Source organism: Mytilus californianus, unplaced genomic scaffold (assembly GCF_021869535.1).
Source record: "Mytilus californianus isolate M0D057914Y unplaced genomic scaffold, xbMytCali1.0.p SCAF_5, whole genome shotgun sequence".
In the NCBI taxonomy this organism is placed as follows: Eukaryota; Metazoa; Mollusca; class Bivalvia; order Mytilida; family Mytilidae; genus Mytilus; species Mytilus californianus.
Window position 1 is genome coordinate 109,419,472 of NW_026262701.1, and position 26,427 is coordinate 109,445,898.

General features: G+C 32.6%; 1 protein-coding gene across 1 annotated transcript; it reads left to right on the forward strand.

Annotated features, from left to right (window-relative positions):
• Positions 1-4: 4 nt before the first annotated feature.
• LOC127700552 (fibroblast growth factor receptor-like) lies at positions 5-26,402 on the forward strand. The gene is made up of 14 exons (XM_052204093.1): positions 5-266; positions 9,684-10,070; positions 10,782-11,084; positions 12,952-13,245; positions 13,905-13,997; positions 14,434-14,522; positions 16,562-16,696; positions 17,426-17,588; positions 19,204-19,314; positions 20,214-20,404; positions 21,837-21,950; positions 22,981-23,092; positions 24,067-24,163; positions 25,467-26,402. Exons 1-14 carry the CDS (start codon positions 224-226, stop codon positions 25,621-25,623), a joined length of 2,289 nt encoding a protein of 762 aa, XP_052060053.1. The 5' UTR covers positions 5-223; the 3' UTR covers positions 25,624-26,402.
• The last annotated feature ends 25 nt before the right edge of the window (positions 26,403-26,427 follow it).

Consider the following 26,427-nt stretch of genomic DNA (forward strand, 5'->3'; position numbering starts at 1 on the left):
ATTATTTTGGTACAAATTGGATCAAATTGGGGAGAAATGATTAATATATTATAGTCTGGAGGAAAAAAGTGCTTTTAGTTTAATATTTGACATCTAAGGAATGTTTGAAGAAACAAGTCAATCCCCACAACCCTCTAAAACGTATGGAATATTCCTACTGGTATTAAAGCACAATTCTAACTCGTTGGTCTGAGTGAATTAAGAGCTTGAAAGATGCTGAAAGATGAAGATGTTGCTAATGTATTTGTGTTTGTTTCTTGTTATAGGTAAAACACGATAACATTATCTTATATATACGTGAATGTAAGACTCATCATATTACAAACAAATCAATTAATTGAACTATAGTCTTGCGATCAAGAAAATACACAAATTTAATTATGGCCTTTTTTTCCCTTAGGGGACCCAGTCTCGATATCATATGGGGCCACAGGTGCCTAATGAGATCTATATGAAGTGTGTATGCTGTTCGGTGTGAGCCAATGCTCCCTGTTGAAGGCCGTACCTTGACCTATATTGGTTTACTTTTATAAATTGTAACTTGGATGGAGAGCAGCATTAATCATGTTAATACAACGTAAATATTCAGCAAAATTTTCAACAAACTTTCACATACTTTATTTTAAATAATTTACATTATACAACAAGAAAACAAAATGAAAATCAGGGCGAACGGACCCAGGACTAACAGCTATAAGGGTGAATAGGTACATGTTCTCAGGCTAACAGACCCGGATCAAACTATCACTAACACTAGCTAGAACCCTTCATCATATATAGCTAAAACCAAAACCTTACATTTATGTAAACAGAACCCTAACATTAAAGTACTGTGGTGTTTAGAATTGGCTGGAAAATAGAACAATTTTCTAGTTCTTTTTTATAAATAAATTAAGATGGTTGAGACCAATCAATGTAATGAAGTCATGAAACAATAGTCTCTTACTGTGACATATTAGAAGAAGCATTTTGACATCAGAATAAGGAAAATGCACACAGTTGAAAGTCATCTATTTTAATTAATTAATCAGAATAATTGGACAGCGTGCTTTGAACATGTTGAAACATAACTAAATTTGTATTCTTTTCAAACGTTTTTTTTGGGATGTATAAATACACATCCACATTCATTTTTATACGACCGCAAAAAAATTTTGTGGTCGTATATTGGTATGAATTGGCGTCTTCGTCGTCGTCGTCGTCGTCCGGCGTCGTCGTCCGAATACATATTGGTTTTCGCACTCTAACTTTAGTTTAAGTGAATGGATCTTTTTGAAATTTGACCATAAGGTTAAATACCACAAAAGGAAAGTTGGGATTGATTTTGGGGGTTATGGTACCAACAGTTAAGGAATTAGGGGCCAAAAAGGGGCCAAAAATGAGCATTTTCTAGTTTCCAGACAATAACTGTGGAACGGTGTATGGATCTCTCTGAAATTATACTACAAGTTTCCATACCACAAAGGGATGGTTAGGATTTGCTTTGGGGGGTTATGGCTCAAACCGTTTAGGAATTAGGGGCAAAAAAGGGGGAAAAACAAGGTTGTCCTGGTTAATGGACAAATACTTTAGTACAAAACATAATTTAAAGCAGTGTAAGGGAGATAAATCAAATACATCATTGAAATTATCTCCCTTACACTGCTTTTAAATTATGTATAAAGTAATGGTTAATGAACAATAAAGATAATCTAAAACAGTGTAAGGGAGGTAATCCAAATACAACGTTTTGGTTACTTCCCTTACACTGCTTTTAAATTATGTTTAAAGAAATGCATATTTATAAAGGAAGACCAGTAAAAATATCTGCAAATGTTTTCATCTTTTTTTTTTACAAAAAAATCCATATGAAAGATTTGACACTATATTTTTATACGACCGCAAAAAAATTTTGAGGTCGTATATTGGTATGACGTTGGCGTCGGCGTCGTCGTCGTCGTCGTCCGGCGTCGTCGTCCGAATACACAATGGTTTTCGCACTCTAACTTTAGTTCAAGTGAATGGATCTCTATGAAATTTTACCATAAGGTTCAATACCACAATAGGAAGGTGGGGATTGATTTTGGGGGTTATGGTACCAACAGTTAAGGAATTAGGGGCCAAAAAGGGGCCGAAAATAAGCATTTTTGTAACTTCCAGACATAACTTGTGTGTTAGCATATGGATCTCTTTGACATTGTACCACAAGATTCCATATGACAAAGGGTCAATGCTGGGATTGATTTTGGGGTTAATTGCCTCAAAATTTTAGGAATAAGGGGCCAAAAGGGGGCAAAAAACAAGCATTTTTCTAGTTTCATGACAATAACTTGTGTGTAAGTGTATGGATCTTTCTGAAATTTTACTACAAGGTTCCATTTCACAAAGGGAAAGCTGGAATTGAGTGTTGTGGTAATTGCCCAAAACGTTTAGTAATAAGGGGCCTAAAAAGGGGTTTAAAATAAGCATTTTTTAGTTTCTAGACAATAACTTGTGTTCAAGTGTATGGATCTCTCTAAAATTGTATTACAAGGTACCATACTACAAAGGCAAGGCTGTTATTGAGCTTGGTTTGGGGGGAAAGGGGGGTGGGGGTGATGAATCATAAGGGGGGCAGGGGTCAAAAAAGGGGTAATTTTTTTTTTTCCTTTTTTTTTTGTTTAAAATTTACATTTTAAGTTAGTTATTATTTATCACGAAGAGAAAGTAGGAATTGAGTTTTGGGGTTAATTGCTCAAACATTTATGAATAAGGGGCCAAATATTGGTCAAAAATAAGGATTTTTTTAGTTTGCAACAAAAACTTGTGTTCAAGTGTATGGATCTCTGTGAAATTGTATTGCAATGTACCATACCACAAATTGAAGGTTGTGATTGAGGTGGGGGATGATGAATCAAAAGGGGGTTGAAAAAATGTGTGGGAGGTAGGATTTTTTTTTTTCCTTTTTTTTTCTTTAAAATTTTCCATTTAAAGATGGTTGTTTCAGATTTATATATGAAAGAAAATAATAATGATACGGTTATATATCATGAGGAATTGAAATTTAAAATTATGTATATTGGAAATTTAAGTTACATTGGAAAGTAATAATTGGCTTTGGGGGGGGGGGGGGGGGGGGGGGGGGGGGGGGGGGGGGGGTTTGTGGTGGTTATGGCTCTAATGTTTAAGGAATAAGGGGAAAAAAGGTTAAAAAACAAGGGTTTCCATTTTAATAGACAAATAATTGAGTAAAGAACATTATTTAAAAGCAGTGTAAGGTTGGTAATTCAAACTCATTTAAATATCTCATCTACACTGCTTTTAAATTATGTAAATTGGAAATTTGCCAATAACTTTATTGTTAATAAATGCATTGGAAATTTGCCAACAATTTTAGTGTAATAAACTTCATTGGAAATTTGCCAATATAAAATTTTGCTGATGAAGGTTTTTTGTTTACCTTTAGCCTTGACTAGGAAGTCATTTTCTATTTTTATAGCCTTATGATGTAGTTGAATTATTTAATACTTTTATGATGTGTTTAAATGGGGTTTTATCATGTTTGTTTATGGTTGCAAATTTATTGTTTTAGTATAATAAACTCCATTTAAAATTTGCCAATAAAAAAAATTTTTGTTTATTTTTAGCTATGATTATGATGTCATTTTCTATTTTACTTTTATGGTTGCAAAGAAATTTTTATTTTTAGATATTACTGTTAAATGATGCTGATTAAGGTTTTTGCTATGTTTAGCCATGACTATGATGTCATTTTCTATTTTAATATCTGTTATGATGTATTTAAATGGGCTTTTATGGTTACAAAGGAATTTTATTTTTAGATATTACTATAAAATGTTGCTGATGCTGATTAAGGATTTTGTTTATTTTTAGCCATGACTATGATGTCATTTTCTATTTTAATACCTTTATGATGTAATTTCCATTTTTAGATATTACTGTTAAATGATGCTGATTAAGGGTTTTTTGCTATGTTTAGCCATGACTATGATGTCATTTTCTATTTTAATATCTTTATGATGTATTTAAATGGGCTTTTATGGTTACAAAGGAATTTTATTTTTAGATATTACTTTAAATGTTGCTGATTAAGGATTTTTGTTTATTTTTAGCCATGACTATGATGTCACTTTCTATTTTAATACCTTTATGATGTATTTAAATGGACTCCCATGTATTTAGATTTTTGATTATTTATACATGTTACCAAATTGGTCCACATTGAACAAAAACGGTCCAAATTTCAACTTTATTACATTACATCAAACATTGAATTCTACATATTCTTTGATATATTGAAATTAACAAACAATTAAGTTTATGGATATTCCACCATAATAGGTAAATTAAATTTTTTCCAGTTCTTACACCACATTCATCCTGTGTCAGAAACCTATGCTGTGTCAAATATTTAATGACAATCCAAGGTCATAGCTGTATCAAGCTTGAATTTTGTGTCCATACTTGCCCCAACTGTTCAGGGTTCGACCTCTGCGGTCGTATCAAGCTGTGCCCCAGCGAAGCATTTTATCTATATAGAGATTACTCTATCTATATATTACATTATACATATTTATTAACAGGTTATATATATAATTAACTCCTAACTATCCTTCTGCCTGTCAATACTTTTATTTTGGCATTGCACAAGTCATGTCTTCTTTGACTGTCCATGGCGTTAAAACACTTAATCCCTGGGATGTGTTTAAGTTGATTTTAGTCTCTAATGCATGATTTTTTATTATTTATTGTTTTGGCTTTTAACTAGCTTTCAGTAACTGCGAGTACTCTCAAATCGTACTTTCGTGTTAATTTGACCTGTTGATCATGTTGATACAATTTGTAATGTATTTTTGTTATTTAATGTTTACCTATTTAGTGTTATATCTAGTCTCACTATTTTTAATATATACCACCTTTGATAAGTGTTTAGTATCACGATAAATTTTCACTTTTGTTCTCGTACTAGGAACAACAAAATTATTTATTTTATAAAAATTATTTCCGTACTCCATGTATACCTTACAACAAAATTATTTTTATTTACCTGTGTACATTTTTTTATTTGGCGACATTTTGTCCAAGGTTATGGTTGTCTTTCTGATATTGTTTTACATCTAACCCCCTTGTTTTATTAATTTTGTATTTACATTGTGTCATAGATCAAACTTATTCATTCAGTGTATGTTCACTTGTTTTTGTTTATATATATGTCTTTTGATTGAGTTAAGCCATTTCAATTGATATTTTACAGTGTGTCTTTCTATGTTGTGATGTTACACTATTGTTTCAGGTAGGGTGAAGGTTGGCACCTATTAAAATGTTTAAACCTGCTGCAGTTGTTTGCACCTGTCTTTAAGTTAGGAACCTGATCTGATGTTTAGTGGTTGTCGTTTGTTGATGTGGTTCATAAGTGTTTCTCGTTTCTCGTTTTTTATATAGATTAGACTGTTGGTTTTCCTGTTTGAATGGTTTTACACTAGTCATTTTTGGGGCTCTTTATAGCTTGCTGTTCGGTGTGAGCCAAGGCTTCGTGTTGAAGGCCGTACCTTGACCTATAATGGTTTACTTTTACAAATTGTGACTTGAATGGAGAGTTGTCTCTTTGGCACTCATACTACATCTTCTTATATCTATTTGATTATGTTTTCGATTTCAATCTGTTTTTAATTAATATCCAAATAATGTAGGAATTTAGTAACACTCTTTTCCTGAAATATAAATGTGTGCTTTTCAGTTACATGTATATACAAAGAACATGCAGCTTGTGCATGTCAGTTACATGTATATACAAAGAACATGCAGCTTGTGCATGTCAGTTACATGTATATACAAAGAACATGCAGCGTGTGTATGTCAGTTACATGTATATACAAAGAACATGCAGCTTGTGTATGTCAGTTACATGTATATACAAAGAACATGCAGCTTGTGCATGTCAGTTACATGTATATACAAAGAACATGCAGCTTAAGCTTGTGTATGTCAGTTACATGTAACAGTATATACTGGGTACAAAGAACATGCAGATTACTAGCTTACAGTGTACACCAAAAAGATGTGTATACATGTATAAAATGAATATTTTATGGAAGTTTTAAGCCATGATTTCTTACATATATATACCACTGACATACAGGGAGGTTTTATAAGGTTTCCTTATAAAAATTACATTTATATATATTTTATAGTTTGATTGATAAGCATGATAAGTGAAAATTATAATCGATTAAGTGAAAAATTTCAATTATCAATTAATAACAATTATAACTGATAATCAGGTTATATCATTAAAGTGTAGGGTCCCCAAATGTAAATGAAGCAGAGAAAAAACATTCTGACTTCTCTATTACTATGATAACCCTACAATATAAAAATAAGAAGATAAATGGTACAATTGCCTATGAGACAACTCTCCACCAGAGACAAAATGACATAGAAGTTAACTACGGTAGAACATTCTGGTACTCGATCAAGTAAGAGCAACTAAAAGAATTAAAATCAAGATTACAATGGGTGGAATTTAGGGGGGAAATTAACTGTTTTCCGATGTTTTTGTTGTGTATAGAAAACATATAACAGTTAATTTTTCCCCCAAATTGCACTGATTGTAAGCTTTATTTTATTAATTTTGGTTCATACTTGATGGACCATTTTTTGTACAACAACAAAAAAGGATGTCCTAGTTATCATGTGATTAATGAGTAAACAAATTTTATTTGCAGGTGCAACATGTAATGTATAGTAACGATGCAAAATACAAATGCACTCTACATGCTCTAGGCTACATGTATAATCATAGGTGTTTTTGGATCAGAAAGCATACCAGTCTATTGTCGTACATTTTGACCCTAAAACATTTATGATATGCCTTTACTGCACAATTTAGGTTGATTGATGATTGCTTAACCTCCAGTGGAAAATAATTTATACGTATATTCAGGACAAGAAAAAATTTACTATTAATGCGTTTAGTAGCTATATAAGTTTTACAAGATAATATGACCGGGATGAAGGGCAGGACTGCCACTGGAAAGGTAGGTTATGTTGGATAAATGTATATATGGCCATTGAAAACTGAACGTAGGCTTCCCCTAACACAAGAAAGTTTTGAAGAGTAGGCAGGCAGGGAAAATTTTTAATTTTTTTTGTGCAAATTGACATTATACATTGTTATATCTTTATCTGTATATCATGTATATGTAACTCCAGTCAACTTTTTTTGACTGCACAATTAAGACTACACCTTCTTTGTCACACAATTAAAGATACAACATGTCCATCTTTCATTTGTCACCTTTATAATAATGGGGGACAGATATCATATTGTACTTATTTGACCTCATGTGTTACGGTATTTCATTGATATATTAATGTCATATAAAAAAGAAAATGTGATGCCACAAATCAAAAGTGATTGTTGTGTGACTTCAATATTTAAAGTGTGGCAAAATTTATTCTTGCATCAAGTATCACAGATTTCAAAATAACAACATGTTTACAGGATTTACCACTGAAATGACAATTGAAGTCATCCAGAAATTTTGAAAAAAAGCAATATTGTCTTCCCATTGATAATTTGGCTGTTATGTTTAGGCTCTTTTTGGTTTTAGTTGGCTTTCCAAATACTTAGTTAATCAGTTCACTACTAAATATCTTTAAAGCATGTTTTTTTTCATTATCATTCATGATCATACAGGCCTGACAAGAAGCACTAGCTGCTGTCAATATAGACATAAAAAAATATACAGTGTTCTAGACTTCTGAAGTATTTTGTATTATGTACACTTTTGTAAAGCCAACAAAATTTGTGTGAAGCAGTCTATTAGTTATGTTGTTATGATCATAGTTAAATGGAGATGTTAAAAATTTAAAAAATTGGAATTTCTCATATACCGGTACATGTACTATATACATCATTTACATGTAAATATTGAATGGAAGATAAATGATTTTAAATCATGCAATTTTTTGTATTTATATCAACATATTATACATGGAAATGATGAGAAATGCATAATTGATTAGGGAAGAAAATCAATGGAGATTATAAGTTAAGACCATAATAAATGAATGTATTATAAAGACTGTAAGACTTCCCAGATGAATTCTTTCACAGCTTTAATTTCCTGCCTTCAATTCAACAGCAATCATGGTAATCTATAGGAATACCAATAATCTATGTAATTTTCATTTGAGTCATTTTTCATAGATTTCATAGAAATTCTCTGACTTTCTGACTAATCATTTTATCGTGTTTATGTCACACTCATGTATGTTGCTAAAAAATCTTTCAGTCAAATTTTAGTTTACTGAAGCGGTATATTGTTACATTTTCTACATTCATGTTAATACATATATACTATCATAATGTATGTAAATTGCATTTGCACCAGAGAGTTGTTTCAAGGAAAATAGTCTGATATGACCTAAAAAGTATAATAGATTAATAGACTCTTTATAAAGGCTAGGCAAAGTAGAACAAAGAAAATTTTAACTACAAATTAGCAATTAATTTTTGTACACTTGTTTTTTATGCCCCCGCCATAGCGGAGGGGTCATTAAGTTTTACCCTTGTCCGTCTGTACGTCTGTATGTCCCAAGATTGGTTTCCGTTCTCTAACTTTAGTTTGCCACAACCAAATGTTATATAACTTATACATAATGCTTATTACCACAGATCAAGTTTGAATTTTGGTGGGGTCACTTTCACCGTTCTAGAGTTATGCCCCTTTACAAATGGAAAAAAATTGCTAAATTTTTCGTTTCCGTTCTCTCACTTTAGTTTGCCTCAACCAAATGTTATGAATCTTATATGCAATGCTTATTACTACAAAACACATATCAAGTTTGAATTTTGGTGGTGTCGCTTCTATCGTTCTAGAGTTGATCCCCTTTACAAATGAAAAAAAATGCTGAATTTTTCTTTTCTGTTCTCTTACTTAAGTTTGCCTCAACCAAATGTTATGAAACTTATACACAATGCTTATTACCACAAAACTCAGATCAAGTACAAATTTGGGTAGCTTCACTTGTACAATTCTTGAGTTATGTCCCTTTATAACATTATATGCAAGTGGGGGCATCATCTGTGTCCCATGGACACATTCCCCTTTTATTTTTTTAGAGTTTTAAAAAAGTATATTACAAATTCAATGTATTTGCCCTAAAGACATAACTTTTTTGAACTTCCACTGAAAACAGACTACTGTAAAACAACAAATTTTCGGGAGCGATTTATTTTCGCGACTTTCACGAGTGGAAAAGGTTATAATTACCTACTCTGTGGTAGGAAATTCTGTACTCTGTCAAGTAAAAGCAACTAAAAGAAATAAAATCAAGCTTACAATAGGTGCAATTTGGGGAAAAAATTAACTGTTTTCATATGATTTGTTGCATATGGAAACAATGAAACTGTTCATATTTTCCCAAATTGCACAGATTATAAGATTGCTTTTACTTCTTTTAGTTATTACTTAATAAACAGTTTTCTTTTTTACAACAACAAATGTCTTCCTGCTGACTGTTACTTTTTGAACTAGCACATTAAAAATCTGACTCAGTGTGTCGTTCTTGTACAAAGCAGGGTTAATATTCATATTACATTAACATGTTCTCGTCCTGAATATGCACGTTAATTTGCCGCTGGACATTAAGCAGCCATCCATCATCATCATGTGATTAATGAGTAACTTTATTTGCAGGTGCAACATGTGACCTGATCATTTCAGGAAATGAGAACCAAGCTGTCTTTGTAGGTAACAATGTTACACTGTCATGTGTTATAAAAAAACATGGTGTGGACATATTCCAGGATAAAAATCATCTACCTAACACGTATAATGTAACTTGGAAACACACCCCTGTTCGCTCTCAGAAAACAGTTGATATTCTAGAAGTACAGATAGACACTGGTTCCCAACATGGTTCATCACTGGTTCATACTGCTGATGGAAACAAGTATTTCACATCAGCAAAGGATGCATCATTGATAGTACTAGATATTGACCTCACTGATGCTGGACTGTACACCTGCATAGTGCAAGGTGATTCACAGTTAAAGAATGCCTCTGCAGATTTGTTTGTTTTATGTAAGTTTTAAATTTGTATTAGAAAGATGTATACTTGAAAAAGTCAAAGAATAGCAAAAGGGGGAAGGAATTGGTAAGATAAAGAAAGACAGACAATAGTTACACCATGACAAAAAAAAGATTGACCAATATGAAGATCACAATTTACTTAACGAATATTATATGAATTTTAAATTGAGTTGAGAAAGAAGAAAAAAAGACTGAAAAAAGAGAAGGAAAAGACAGTTGTCAAGGTACAGTCACATTGCTTGCTAGTTCAGGCAAGATAATACAATTCTTAAAACACAAAAACAGAAGAACAAGTAAAAAGTCCATGTCAGCCCATATCACACTGAAGAACAAGTAAAAAGTCCATGTCAGCCCATATCACACTGAAGAACAAGTAAAAAGTCCATGTCAGCCCATATCACACCGAAGAACAAGTAAAAAGTCCATGTCAGCCCATATCACACTGAAGAACAAGTAAAAAGTCCATGTCAGCCCATATCACACTGAAGAACAAGTAAAAAGTCCATGTCAGCCCATATCAGAATTCATATATTATAAGTATTTGTTATTGAATAATTTAGTGAATGTTCAAATTTATGTATATGATGCTCATGTTTATTATAGCTATATGTATATGATGTATATCACTAATGCATTTAAATTTATATAGCTTTCAGTAATAGTTTTAATTTAACTTAAAGTACTATGATTATTTTTAAACAGTGCCACCACAGTGCCGCAACCTTATACCGTTCTTCACTTACCATAATGGGAACTTCGACCAGCAAACATTATTTGATTGTACTGTAAATTACCGTGGAAACAAGCCTCCTATAATACTTTGGAAACATGACAAACAGGAACTGAATACCGGCACAGATTACCATAACAACACTTTTGCCATGGCAACCTTATCATTTAAACCAGATAAAAAGTATGATGGTTATAGATTCCTGTGTTTGGTTGAGTATCCAAGTGCTAAGTTTCTAACAGCATGTCAAACTAAGCCACCATTACAGATTTATTGTAAGTTAAAAATTTTAATGGGGATTATAAGTATACCACTGCTCCAAAGGAAGTGTATACTGGTTTACGTCTGTCCAACCATGTGTTAGTCCATCTGTCAAATAAAATTTTCGTAACTTTTTCCTCAGAAATTACAAATCAGAGCTCCCAGAAAGTTCATGAAGGGTTAAAATTTGCCCTAAGATTTTGATGTTTTATTAATCAGGCCATAATACTACAAGTTTCACATAGAAATAGTTATGATATAAATTTATAGAGGTATAGGGGGAGGGTTGAGATCTCACAAAACATGTTTAACCCCGCCGCATTTTTGCGCCTGTCCCAAGTCAGGAGCCTCTGGCCTTTGTTAGTCTTGTATGTTTTTTTATTTTAGTTCATTTATATGTTTTGGAGTTTAGTGTGATGTCCATTTTCACTGAACTAGTACACAATTTTATTTAGGGGCCAGCTGAGGACCACCTCCGGGTGCGGGATTTTCTCGCTGCGTTGAAGACCCATTGGTGGCCTTCGGCTGTTGTCTGCTCTTTGGTCGGGTTGTTGTCTCTTTGACATATTCCCCATTTCCATTCTCAATTTTATGATATTACTATTAATACAAAATAACTTCATTTTGACACATCATATTAAAAATGACGAAGTATTGACTCTTTAAGTATGCATTATTTGAGTTGTAAGTTACTTGTAACCTCAGTTTTGGTCAAATTTTCAATAATTCTTAACAGTTTTTAGCATAATTTACTTTGGCCGCCACCCACCATCAAGAAAGTTTTTGTGTCTAGGGATTCAATATCATCATTGGCAACTTTTGGTTATAGAACATTTTGGATCCTAGGTTGCGGCCAAGAGTTTCCTTAAGCTTTTAGGTCTGAAAAATGCACAAAATCATCGTATTTTGACAAAATGTCCAAAATGTGCTGATTTTGAAGCCAAAAATGTACTCTTATGAAGAGATTTCTTTTAACAAAGAAGTAAATATTTTGAAATAGATCCATTTAAGAACCAAATTCTGGCCATTCTGAAATTTTATGGTAAAGCTGAAATTGAAGGCCATATTTGGCCTAAAGTGAACCTTGTCCTTTGATATGTAGCTGCACGTGAGCATGCTATACTGTGTGAAGCATTTTCATATTAATCACTCAATCTATTTGTTCCTGTTTAACAGATACTTATATCATGTATATATATATATATATATATTCTTTCACATAATGCAATTTAATGGCCAAGTATGAAATGTTCATCACATTTTTCTCAGGGACTACAAATCAAGGCTTTCTGAAATATAGAATCAAGCTTCATCTGAGCATGATATAATTACTCTGTGATGTGTTTACACATCATCATTCATCAACTTCCTATTTGTAGAAAAAAATGCTTCTAGTGGGAGTATCATTAGTGAGCTGACAGTTAAACTTGTTTGTATTGACTTGATATATAGATGCATTTACAAGATACATGTAGGTTTGTTTGATGGATCACTGCTTTACATTGTACATGCAGCAACACTGTCACTTAACTTACAAACCCTCATTATTGTTCCCACACTGTGATGTTTTTTTTTTACATTATCCACTTTTTTCCCTTACATTGTTTTTATGTACATAATCCATTATTGTATATCTAGGGTTTGAGGTAATGGGGGGTTTCATAATTGTTCCAAATGTTTGGGAAAATTTACACAAAAAATCCCAATCAAAAGGTTGACCTTTTACCCCCAACCCACCCTTTGAATCCACTGCTGCACACTATGGCTATTTGCATGGTTATTTTTGATAGCATACCTTTACATATCTACTGACTACTGAGATTGCCCTAATCTGCTAAAATAACAGGGTTTTTTAACAATTTTTTCATTAATCAATTTTAGTTCCTGTACATTTAAACAAAATGATAATAAAACCTCAAGCCAAGGAATATGTTTATAATTCTGGGAAGAACATTAACCTGGACTGTCAAGCAAGTGGAAATCCCCATCCTAAATATAGATGGACATTTAAACCCAAGGGAGATAACTCAGCAGAAACTACTTTGGCTACAGAACCAAGATACACAATAACTGATGCAGATGAAAAAAATGAAGGAACATACAACTGTACAGTGACAAACAACATTAATGGAACGTTGTTTATTGATACGCAGACAAAATATATCAAAATAAATGGTAAGATATTATGTTATTTTAAAATGAAAAGAAGTTTGAGATACACATTGTAATGAGACAGTACAGCATTTAACAATATTAACGGAATACTTATTAACAGTGCACATAAGTTAAGAAATTCAATATAAATAAATGGTACATTTGATCATATGACGACTAACAATATTAGTGTTTCTCTGTTTATTGAAATCTCTTTTAACAGTAGTTTACTGAAAACCACAAAATTTTATTCCAAAATGAACAGTGATGATTGATTGGTGTTTAATGCCACTTTCAGCACTATTGTGCTATTTCGAGGCGGTCAGTTTTGATTGATGGAGGAAGCCAGAGGGCCCGGAGAGAACCAAGACCTTCGGTAGGAAAACTGACAATCCTAGTCAATTAAGATTGAAGTTAAGCGCACCTACCTTGTGCAGCTTTCGAACTCACAACCTCAGTGTTGTCAGGCTAGTAGTTCGACTACTTAGACCACTAGGCCACTGAGGCCCCTTAAGAACAGTGATGAAATGCAATCTTTAATAACCATACTGCAATCTGGTGCTGACCAGGTTACTCTATGAAACATTCTAAAACAATTAGTTACAGGTGTAACATACTAACTCATATATAACAAATGAAATTTGATTTCAGTATGAATTGAATCTTTGTTATTCTTGTAGATGAAAATAGTTCCGATGGAGAATACAGATTTGTTATTATACAAACAAGTCAGGAGGACAACACTACCCCAAAACCAACAACTTCAGCAGGTGGTTAGTTCAATCAATTATACTGTAGACCAATTTTAAAGAATGATGTATTTCTTGGCTATCATGAGTAGATATTTATAACAAATTACTGCATATATTTTAAACTTGATATTCATACAACTATTTTCATAATGACCCTTTGTTCAAATGTTAATTTCATTAGTATTCAATTTTCAATTTATAAATTATTTTTTGCATTCAATCAATTTCCAAGCTTTTTAGAATATTTAATGCTGATAAAGTTCAAATATTGTTGTTTACAAAATACCTGTAATCAGGACCTTGAAATTATCAAGTTGTGGGAACTCCAAACATGCCTTATACACTCTGTTTAGCTTAAACATATTTTGCATAAACACAAATTCGATTAGACACAAGTCAAACAGAATTATACAATCTTCTCTGGGCTAATACTTATACAAGTAATTTTTTTTTCTAGTATCTCCGTACGCCATTGGCGCAGTTATATGTGCAATATTGGCTGTCATTCTAATCCTGGTGTTTGTCATCCTGGGAATGAAATTCAGAGTAAGTATATTGTAGTTTTGTACTCAAGATTGATATTTCTCTTTTTCTACAAAACTTCAACCTTTAATTTTTGTCGAGCCTGCGACCTCTGTCGCAGAAAGTTCGACATAGGGATAGTGATCCGGCGGCTGCGTTAACTAACTAGTGCTTAAAAGCTTTATATTTTAGAATTTGAAAGACCTGGATGCTTCATACTTTGTATATAGATGACTTTTGTTATGAAGTTTCCTTTTGTCATATGTCCATTGTCCTTGATCTCATTTCATGGTTCAGTGACTACTTGAAAAAAAGATTTTTTTGTAATGTTAATTTCTCTCTTATTAGAAGTAATAGGATAACTATATTTAGTATGTGCATACCTTGCAAGGTCCTCATGCCTGTCAGACAGTTTTCATCTGACCTCAACCTCGTTTCATGGATCAGTGAACAAGGTTAAGTTTTCGTGGTCAAGTCCATATATCAGATACTATAAGCAATAGATCTACTATATTTGGTGTATGGAATGATTGTAAGGTGTACATGTCCAACTGGCAATTGTCGTCTGACCTTGGCCTCATTTTCATGGTTTAGTGGTTAAAGTTAAGTTTTTGTGTTTTGGTCTTTTTTTATAATACTATATTCAATAGGTAAACAATATTTGGTTTATGGAAATGTTTTACGATGTACATGTCAGTCTGGCAGGTTTTATTTGACCTTGACCTCATTTTCACAGTTCATTGCTCAGTGTTAAGTTATTGTGTTTTGGTCTGTTTTTCTTGAACTATAAGCAATAGGTCAACTTTATTTGGTGTATGGAATGATTGTAAGGTGTATATGTCTGTCTGGCAGGTACCATCTGACCTTGACCTCATTTACATGTTTCATTCATCAATGTTAAGTTTTCATGGTTAAGTTTGTTTCTTAGATACTATAAGCAATAGGTTAACTATGTTTAATGCATTGATTGATTGTAAGGTGTACATGTCTGTCTGTCATGGTTCAACTAACCTTCACCTCATTTTCATGGTTCATTGGTCAATGTTAAGTTTTCCTGGTTAAGTTTGTTTCTTAGAAACTATAAGCAGTAGGTCAACTATATTTGGTATATGAAATGTTGTAAGGTGTACATGTATTTCCGGTTTGGTTTATTTGACCTTGACCTCATTTTCATGGATCATATTAAGTTTATGTGATACTTGTAGTAAAGCTTTATATTTAGGACTATCAACATAAAATCAATGGTCAGTAAAGCAGGCGAGACATTTCAGCATGTGCACACTTGTTTAACTTTTAATTCACTTCTAGTAAAAAGGCAAGTGTTGGCTTTTGTCAATACTATTAGTGTCCATAATTTGCCATAAGTCGTCTATCTAAAACAGATTAAAAAATCTATTCGTCTGAAAACACTAGGCTAATGGAAAGAATATTAAGTCTTCGTCAACCTTGTTTTAGGTCATTCTTCAAATTGTGTTTTAAGAACCCGTTCTGAAACCAGAATAGTTGCTTTTACTAAAAATAGAACAGATTGGTAAACTCTATAAATCAATATGAAAAATCCTGTAAAAATAGGTAGAAAAAAACTAGATATTAAGCAACACATACCCCACCAAAATCAAAGGGTTAAATCAGGTGCTACAGAAGAGTAAATAGTACCTGCCTCACTATTGACACTCATTTTATTGCTGTAAGCGATCAATTACTATCAAAATACGAGGAAATGAAAGATTTGTGATTCCCTTTATAGATTTAGGTGGATGACCTCAGATGCTTTCAACTTGACCTCTTCTGTTACTAAAATCTAAGAATTGGACATAAATTTGTACTTAAAAAATTTGAAAAATCATGGGAAGGGCTAATTGCTACCAAACAATGGTTATAGATTCCTTCAAACACGACTATAAGATTTGTGTATAACGTTTATGAAAGTTTAATTGTTTAAACTTTTTGTGTATGACACAACACATAAACAATACATGTAGTTATTATTTGTTGTCATTCATGCAGTATGTATAAACTAATGTATGTAATGACGTAACTAATAGTTGTATGATCCTATCTAGGATCAGTGCTTTCTCATGCAGATGAGGGACAAACGAACTCATACGAGATTGACACGAGATCATGATGAGAACATGGATGACCAGGAAATAGAGCTTTTAGATGAAAGTGTCCAGTCCAGAGTTAGTAGTGATGAGGTGAGTTGCAATTTATTTTGAGAGGATATATGGTATGGTGTATAATAAATAGGTGTAAGGAGTAATCAACGCACAAACTCATCTCAGGACTGAATTTAAGCTTTGAAATTTTGTGTGACTCATTTAAGGTACAATACCATCTGTTAATTTCAGTCGTCGCTTGGTGTTCAAATCACTGAAGTCCTTATGTAAATGTGTTTTCATTTTGAGGTGAGTCCCTGTGTCCTAGACTCATGAAAGTTAGATTGGACAAATCAGTCGTCACTTGGTGTTCAAATCACTGAAGTCCTTATGTAAATGTGTTTTCATTTTGAGGTGAGTCCCTGTGTCCTAGACTCATGAAAGTTAGATTGGACAAATCAGTCGTCACTTGGTGTTCAAATCACTGAAGTCCTTATGTAAATGTGTTTTCATTTTGAGGTGAGTCCCTGTGTCCTAGACTCATGAAAGTTAGATTGGACAAATCAGTCCCAAGCTGCATCATGATTCTATATAAAGCTGAATCAACAGATTCTAATTTTCATTACAAATACATTGAAATTTAAAATCGATATTATATTATTTCATGCTTTATTTCCAGTAGTAAATGATGCATTAAGGCTTTGATTGTCTTGATGTTGATTTTTCAAGAGCTTTGGACAAGCCATAGCCAAAAAATGACCAGTCCTTGGACTCTTTTCAAAATGCTGTAATATGAATATAATGGAAATAGAAATTATTTTATTTTAGCCACAGTATGGTAGATTGAAGTTATACTGGGAAATTCCAAGGAAGGACATACGCTTAGTAGAAGAGATAGCTGCAGGGAGCTTTGTGGAAGTATGGAAAGGAAAAATGAAGAAATATCCTAACAGCAGTGAGATACAAAAAGTGGCTATAAAGAAACTGATAGGTAAAATGTGATATAAGTTTTACATGCACATATGTACAGGTTTGGAAACTTTAGTGAAGTTGCTTATGTCCAGCAATTTTTCCATACGTTCTCAGTACATTATGTATTTAAAAAAAAACTGTCATCTACCAAGAAACCACAAAAAATGTCTAAAAATTATATTTTTAATGATGTTCTTTGACTTTTGTCGTAAAATTAAATAACAGTTAATGACAGAACAGAAACATTGAAAAATGTAAAAAGTTTTTTGACATTATTATTAAAGATTATTTTGAATGCACAAGACAACAAGCAGTGTGAAGATGCATATTGAAAAGTATTAATCAAAAACATCTAATGATTCTCAATTTATCAAGTTGTGATTGCGGCAAATTGTTTTAGTGTTTTCAATCGGTAGAGTTATGGTTCATACAAGCAGTGAAATAAAAAATAGCAGATTTCGGCGCTGTAAATTTTATGAAAATATTCTTAATATGATAATATTTGTGGAAAAATGAGCTGATGATACGATTTTCAATGGAAACTAAAAGGAGTGGAACACGAGGAATTCATGAATTCACCTCCTATTGCACAATCTCAGTTGCAAAAGGGTTCTGATTCTTAACACTTTTTACCATGAAACACATAACACTCATAGCTTGGAACACATTACACTGACATAGCTTGGAACACATATTAAAGACTGATATAGCTTGGAACACATGATACTTGAAAAGCTTGGAAAACATTACACTAATATAGCATAGAAAGCATAATACTCATATTTCTTGGAACACTCAACACTTATTACCATGAAACACATAATACTCATAGGTTTGAACACATTACACTGATAAAGCTTGGAACACATTACACTTATTTACCTTGGATCACATTACACTGATATAGCTTGGAACACATAACACTCATATTGCTTGGAACACTCAACACTTATTACTTTGTAACACATAACACTCATAGCTTTGAACACATTACACTGATATAGCTTGGAACACATAACACTTGTATAGCCTGGACCTCAGTACACTGATATAGCTTGGAACACATAACACTTGTATAGCCTGGACCTCATTACACTGATATAGCTTGGAACTCATAACACTTGTATAGCCTGGACCTCATTACACTGATATAGCTTGGAACATATAACACTTGTATAGCCTGGACCTCATTACACTGATATAGCTTGGAACACATAACACTTGTATAGCCTGGACCTCATTACACTGATATAGCTTGGAACACATAACACTTGTATAGCCTGGACCTCATTACACTGATATAGCTTGGAACACATAACACTTGTATAGCCTGGACCTCATTACACTGATATAGCTTGGAACATATAACACTCATATTGCTTGAAACAGTCAACACTGATTAGCTTGAAACACTCAACACTGATTAGCTTGAAACACTCAACACTGATTAGCTTGAAACACTCAACACTGATTAACTTGAAAAATAACACTGATCCACCTTGGAACACATAGCACTGATATAGTTTGTAACATATAAATTTGAAATATAACTTGGCACAAATGATCGTGATAATACTAGTAGGACATGTTGTCCTGCATCTGCTTGTTTAAATATAATATTGATTCCTTCACAGAAAATGCTACAGAGCAGGAAAGAAAATTTTTCCTTGGTGAGATGGAAGTACAGAAAATGTTACAACCTCATCCTAATGTTATACTTCTGATTGGTTGTTATACCTTCCATGGTAAGTTCTCCACCAATAGATATACAGAAAATGTTACAACCTCATCCTAATGTTATCCTCCTGATTGGTTGTTATACCTTCCATGGTAAGTTCTCCACCAATAGATATACAGAAAATGTGACAACCTCATCCTAATGTTATCCTCCTGATTGGTTGTTTTACCTTTCATGGTAAGTTCTCCACCAATAGATATACAGAAAATGTTACAACCTCATCCTAATGTTATACTCCTGATTGGTTGTTATACCTTTCATGGTAAGTTCTCCACCAATAGATATACAGAAAATGTTACAACCTCATCCTAATGTTATCCTTCTGATTGGTTGTTATACCTTCCATGGTAAGTTCTCCACCAACAGAAAACGCTACAATAACATCCTAACTTCATCATTCTAATTGGTTGTTTGGACTTTCATGGTAAGTTATCTAACAAAAGATTTACAGAAAATACTGCAAATCATCCATGTGATTGTTTGATAGATGTTCCATGGTAAAGTTCTCCACTAATATCTCTTGGTAGATGACTCGTCTAGAGTGTGGGATATTGTGTATTAAATCCCTGGCAAGTCGAAGCAAACTCTTGAAACTACACCAAAAGTTTTTACAGAAAATGAATTGTTACAACATCCTCACATCCTTTTTCTGATTGGTTTTTATACTTTCCATTGTAAAATTCTTCATTTGTTTATGGGTAAAAAATGAACAGGTTTTTTTTTTCCTTTAAAATAACTGTTTCAAAATTTGTTGATTTTAAACAACTTTAGATAAAGGATTTCAAACATTGTGAACACAGAAACTTGTATATCATTTTAGAGCTTAAGACATTTATATGAAGAAACTTTAAGGCTACCCTTGATACCCTAATCTGCCTTTCTTGCATACTATATTTATTATTACAGAGCCATGGTTGTTAATGCTAGAGTATGCACAAGAGGGCACTCTATATGAGTATCTACAAAACAGCCGTCCAGGAGCACAGATAGTGCAGATTTCATCTAATTCAGTACATCATAAAAACATTAACTCACATCGACTGCTAGCCATAGCTGCACAAGTGGTTAATGGATTGATGCATCTACAAAAGTTTAAGGTAATCTAGATCTCTTATAATTAGTGGAATGACACCTACTCTAGTTAAAGTAATCTTTTATTGAGTTGGAGTTCCAAATTCTGAAGTTGAAAGTAAACTGGAACTTTAAATGACTGAATTTGTTTTGGGAGATGGTATTAAGGAATCACCCTGCCTTTCTTTCTGTCCATCTGCCTTGTAAAAACAACAACTCCTTAACAGCTGGACTGATAGTTATGAAACCATAACCCTGAAGATGTGTATAAACAAATGTAATCCCAGACAGACATATTAAAGGGGAGATAACCAAATTTATGTACTTCAATTTTGCAATATGTAGTAATAGTATCCTGTAAGCGCAACTCTTCCTCAGTAGGTAGACAGATATTGATGACATTTACAGTTGTAAAACATGTGCATAAAGGAATATAATTCTGGTCCAACATGTTAAAGGGGAGATCATCAAATTTAATTACTTTATTATGGCAATATGTGATAATAGTGGCAAAAGGCAGAGTATCCTTTTGTGAGTTCACTAACAGTTCTAGGTTAAATTTATGGTTGATTAAAATAGCTGGTGATTGGGAATTATAGATTCCCAAGTTAAAACTTTAATTCTCTTTGAAGGAAAATGCAAAAACCTAATCTTCAGATTTACAGTAACTAGAATTCTGATTGTGTAGCAGTTAAATAGATAAACAAGTTTATGAAAGGATTGAATCTAGTCTTTTGAGTTCCTGTGGTATGATGATTCATTAACCAGGGCATATTTGTTTAAAGGAAATGTTTGATACTTACTTAATCTTGTCACTGACAGCAACCCCATATAGAGGCTGATTAAAAAATTTATTTTATTAACATCAGGAATATATTTATGATTCATGTGAAATAGTAAGATTTCTATATTTTGGCATTACAATTTTTACTAATTTGATGAACTGTAAGAAAATTGCCCATTTGACTGCTAAATCCTAAACATGGAAAAGGATATAATGCAAATTTAAAAGTAGGAAGAGTTCAATGGAACAATTTGAGAAAAGAATGATGCCAGCATGTCCTGCCTGTCATATACTAAGTTTCTAGAACCATGGAAAAAATCGACAAAAAATTTCACATAACAGTGCTTCATAATAGATGTTTACTATGTATGAAAAGGGATACATTAGGGGAAAATACTATGCAATAATCAAAGAACTAAAAGTTCCAAACTGAATAAGAATGTTAAGTTGATTATTTACTGACTATTAACACAAGTTTTACATTCTAACTTATTGTGGACTCACATGGCAGGTGATGCATGCATAGTAAGAGATATTTACCTTGTCAACACCCAATCTAAATACTTTTGGAGTTCATGGCATTCACTTAGTTTTCATTTTTTACCTTGATTTGTATGTTGTGAACGGGTTTTAACATCTGTTTATTATGATGCTGTCCCTAATTTAAATTTCAGTTGATATACTATCGTCTGAAGACCAGTAATATTTTGGTAGGACGTGGAGGAATCTGTAAGCTAACAGGATTTGGATTCCCACATGAAATAACAGAGAGAAATCAGTATGAAAATGTAAGTCATGCTGTATAAGGTCCTTACACATTCAGATTTGATGTTACAAGGAAACAACCAGTATTTTCTGTAGAATTTTATTTTTGAAGAATGGAGGAATGGGTTATATGATGTTGGATATGAATTGTGAAGGATGGGGCTTACATATAAAGAAAGATTGGAGGTTTCAAAATGGCAACTTATTTTTCTCCTCTCTTGCTACCTTAAGTTATATGATGTTAGAAGTCTCATTATTATTATAAAATCTAATTGTGAATTCAAAATCCTGTAAACTTTGCATTTTAAAGTTTGAAAAATAACTATCATGAGTTCAGTATGTTTTGAATTAAATATTAACATTGCTGCTATAAAGTAAATGTATTGTAAATATAAAAATAAGGAGATGTGATACGAGTACAAACTATCCAACAGAAACAAAAGGATGTGGATGTTAGCAACTATAGGTTATTGTATGGCCTTTAACAATGAGCAAAATCCATACCATAGAGTAAGCTGCAAAAGTTAAGAGCATTAAAAAATGTGAAACAATTCAAACTAGAAAAACCAACAACCTTAGAGGTTTATGCAACAAACAAAATAAGAAAAACAAACATGGCAGACAGCAACAAAATACCACTGAATTACAGGCTCCTGACTAGGGACACCACATACAGAATATGGTGGGGTAAAACATGTTTGCCACTGCTGACGCCTTCTCCTAAAGTTTATATTGATTTGAGTATTTTTTAACCAACTTCAGATATTGTATTGCTCTAGTTGTTGTTAACAATGTCCCTTAGTGTTACAACAATGACACTAAGGTTCTTCCCAGTGTTGTTTATTGCCAATAAAACCAGGGAATATCATTATGTGGTGGGGTTAAACATGTTTGCAGCAGCTGAAGCCTCCTACTAAAGTTTATATTGTTATACAGTACTTTATATCAGAATATTTGATTTTGAACTGTAGGTATTACATGTTGTTAAACAATGATGTATGGCAGAATGATTTATATTGCCCAGTAGACAATACAAATTCCCTTTTTTTACAGGATACTTTACCTGTTGAGTGGATGTCACCAGAATCATTGAAGGAACAAATATATAATTATCGATCAGATATCTGGTCCTATGGGGTTTTGCTATGGGAAATCATACATTTTGGTAAGTTACAAAAACAACATTGCATTGTGTAAAATTCATATAATTTCATCAATATAAATATAAGACGATAAGAATAGAAGCAAATATAGGTCATCGTATAGCCTTTAATAATGATAAAAACCCATACCATATAGTCAGCTATAAAATGCCCTGACATCAAAAATGAGAAACAATTCAAACAAGAAAACTAGTACCTTATTTATAACAATACAATTTAGGAAAAATAAATAGGACAGACATGAACCAAAGACAACCACTGAATTACAGACTTGTGACAAGTATATAAAGAATGTGATGGGGTTAATAGATATAAGAAGATGTGGTATGAGTGCCAATGAGACAACTCTCCATCCAAGTCAAATTTTAAAAAAGTAAACCATTATAGGTCAAAGTACGGTCTTCAACACAGAGCCTTTGCTCACATCGAACAGTAAGCTATAAAGGGCCCCAAAAATTAAACATGTTTGTGAGCGCTCAACCTTCCCCCTAACCTGGGAGAGTGGTGTGACAGCACATCATAAGAACAAAGTAAAAATCAGCTGCAAATGTCTTAACTCAATAGATTGGTACGAGCATAGAGAAACAACTAACATTAGAACAATAGACACAAAGCACAGACATAATGGTACTCAGTTACTTAAAGCTAGTTCAAAGCAAGTTACAACTAATAAATAAATCATGTTCTCTCAGACTAAAGTATAAAGCAATACACCTTTTGAATTAAAGTAGTACTGTTTCATATTTAACTAAAAGTATTGTTTGCGGCCCTTGGGCTTTTGATGCTTCAAAAAGTCTATAACAAACACCATATATTATTTATATCTCTATTGTAAAAGTGTGAAACCTCACTACCAGCAATAAGTGCAAACTTGACCTCTAGATGTGTTTTTTTTATGTCATTCTGATGCTATTTCATTAACATATCCTCCAGATCTCCTTTTATTTATATTATATATATCATTATTATATTTTAGGTTTATCTCCTTATTTACATCTTGAAAGACAAGAAATAGAAGATATTATTTTGTCAGGAAATCGACTAGAACGACCACCACACTGTAGCGAAGACTTGTAAGTAATCGGATATTAACTTTACGATAATAATCATAGGTTAACAAACTTGATGCTGGGTGTAAATCACAAGACTTTTATCAATTAAGTCAGAGATGGTAATATTCTGTTCGCTGTCATTTTTGTCGAGCCTTCGACTTTTGTCAAAAAAGCGAGACATAGCGATCCTACATTCCGTTGGCGTCCACAAATATACACTCTGTGGTTAAAGTTTTTGAAATTTTAATAACTTTCTTAAACTATCCTGGATTTCTACCAAACTTGGACAGAAGCTTGTTTATGATCATAAGATTATATTAAAAAGTAAATTTTGTAAAAAAAAATCCATTTTTTCCTATTTTACTTATAAGTGGACTTAGTTTTTCTGCCAGGAAACATTACATTCACTCTGTGGTTAAAGTTTTTGAAATTTTAATAACTTTCTTAAACTATCCTGGATTTCTACCAAACTTGGAAAGAAGCTTGTTTATGATCGTAAGATAGTATCCAGAAGTAAATTTTGTAAAAAAAAAATCCATTTTTTCCGTATTTTACTTATAAATGGACTTAGTTTTTCTGCCAGTTAACATTACATACACTCTGTGGTTAAAGTTTTTAAAATTTTAACAACTTTCTTAAACTATCCTGGATTTGTACCACACTTGGACAGAAGCTTGTTTATGATCAAAAGCTAGTATCTACAAGGAAATTTTGATAAAATTTTGTTCCATTTTTTCCGAATTTTACTTAGTTTTTCTTCCAGTCAACATTACATACATTCTGCAGTTTAAGTTTTTAAAACATTTATTAGATTCATAAATTATCCTGGATTTTTACCAAACTTGGACAGAAGCTACTTACAATCAAAAGATAGTATAGAGAGGAATATTTTTATTAATTTTTTTCCTCATTTTTGTTGAGCCTGCGATTAACACCAAAAGTAGGCGAGACACTGGGTTCCGCGGAACCCTTACAAATTTTTTATCATAGATAGGTAGTTGATTGCTTAATATTTTTGTCATTTGACATTGCTTTGATGCTATGCATTGACAGTAGTACATTTAATGGTAATTTTCAGTAGATCATGTATTGTAATAGCTTTCATATTGAAAAGTTTCTAAATTAGCAGGGAACTATCTTGCGAACTTGATAAATATAGTGATTGTCATATCTTGACACAATCTGTCAGCAGTTGTAAAAAAAATACAATTGTCTCCCATGTCAAATTGTCTAAAAATGGTTAGCACTTTACACTTTTGGTCCAGATTACACTTTTGGTCCAGATTTTAAAGTAGGTGATCTGGTTTAAATTTATATATTACAGGTATCAGTTAATGTTAGAATGTTGGCAAGAAGATCCGACGAAGAGAAAAGAATATCCTGATATTTTACAAGTTTTGTCCAACCTGGCAGCTGATCATTCATTACATATACTGCTTAATAGTTTACCTGACTCATGTAAATTTACACAAGCTGTGTAGTATCTGTTTTATTTATTATGTTATGCTACTATATACAAATGACAAATCATAGCACCAAAGTTAATGAAGATTTACCAGAAACTTTTAATTTCTAGAAGTTGTAAATGTTGTTGAATACTAGTCCCTTATACTTAATTTTTGACAGAATTCAAATATTAAAGCAGTGTATTACTTTTTAACATGTCTTCCTAATAACAATCAATTTATAGACACAAAATTACTTTATATTGCTTAGAAGTCCTAAAATTCCTCAAAGGTACACTACAGTTAACTGGATAGTTATATTTTGTACCTGAGTTGCCTTCTTTGTATGAAATGTAAACCACTTCAGTTGGGACTTCAGTGAAGAATTGTTATTGTATATTAAAATAAAATGATGAAAATTTACCCCAAAAAGTAACAGTGTGCAATGAATAACGTTTTGAGCCTCTCAATTTATACAGGAGTTATCTCCCATCAAGATGATGCCATTGGCGTATGAAAGCAAAATGTCGATGGACCATCAAAAGACAAGGAAGCACGATTTGGAAATTGATCTGGTGCCAAGTGCAATCTAGCCTTCAGAAGCTGGCCTTTTCAAGACCATAATTTTTGTCTCTCCTTGACGGAGTCAAAAAGCGAGACATAGGTATGCTGTTCTGGTGGCGGCAGCGTCAACGATGTATTAGTTTGTGATTAGGTCTAGTTCATGGTGAACCACTAGTGGTAGGTCAATGATATTTGGTATGCAGTTGTATTAGCATTGGCACATCTCATTACCATGGAGATTATTTGGCCCCGCCCCCTCAGTCAAGGTCTATTGAC

Coding starts and splice junctions, on each gene's coding strand:
- LOC127700552 (XM_052204093.1), top strand. CDS start 224: ATGAAGATGTTGCTAATGTATTTGTGTTTGTTTCTTGTTATAG. Junction 11,085..12,951: donor GCCACCATTACAGATTTATT/GTAAGTTAAAAA, acceptor AATCAATTTTAG/TTCCTGTACATTTAAACAAA. Junction 24,164..25,466: donor CCACACTGTAGCGAAGACTT/GTAAGTAATCGG, acceptor TATATATTACAG/GTATCAGTTAATGTTAGAAT.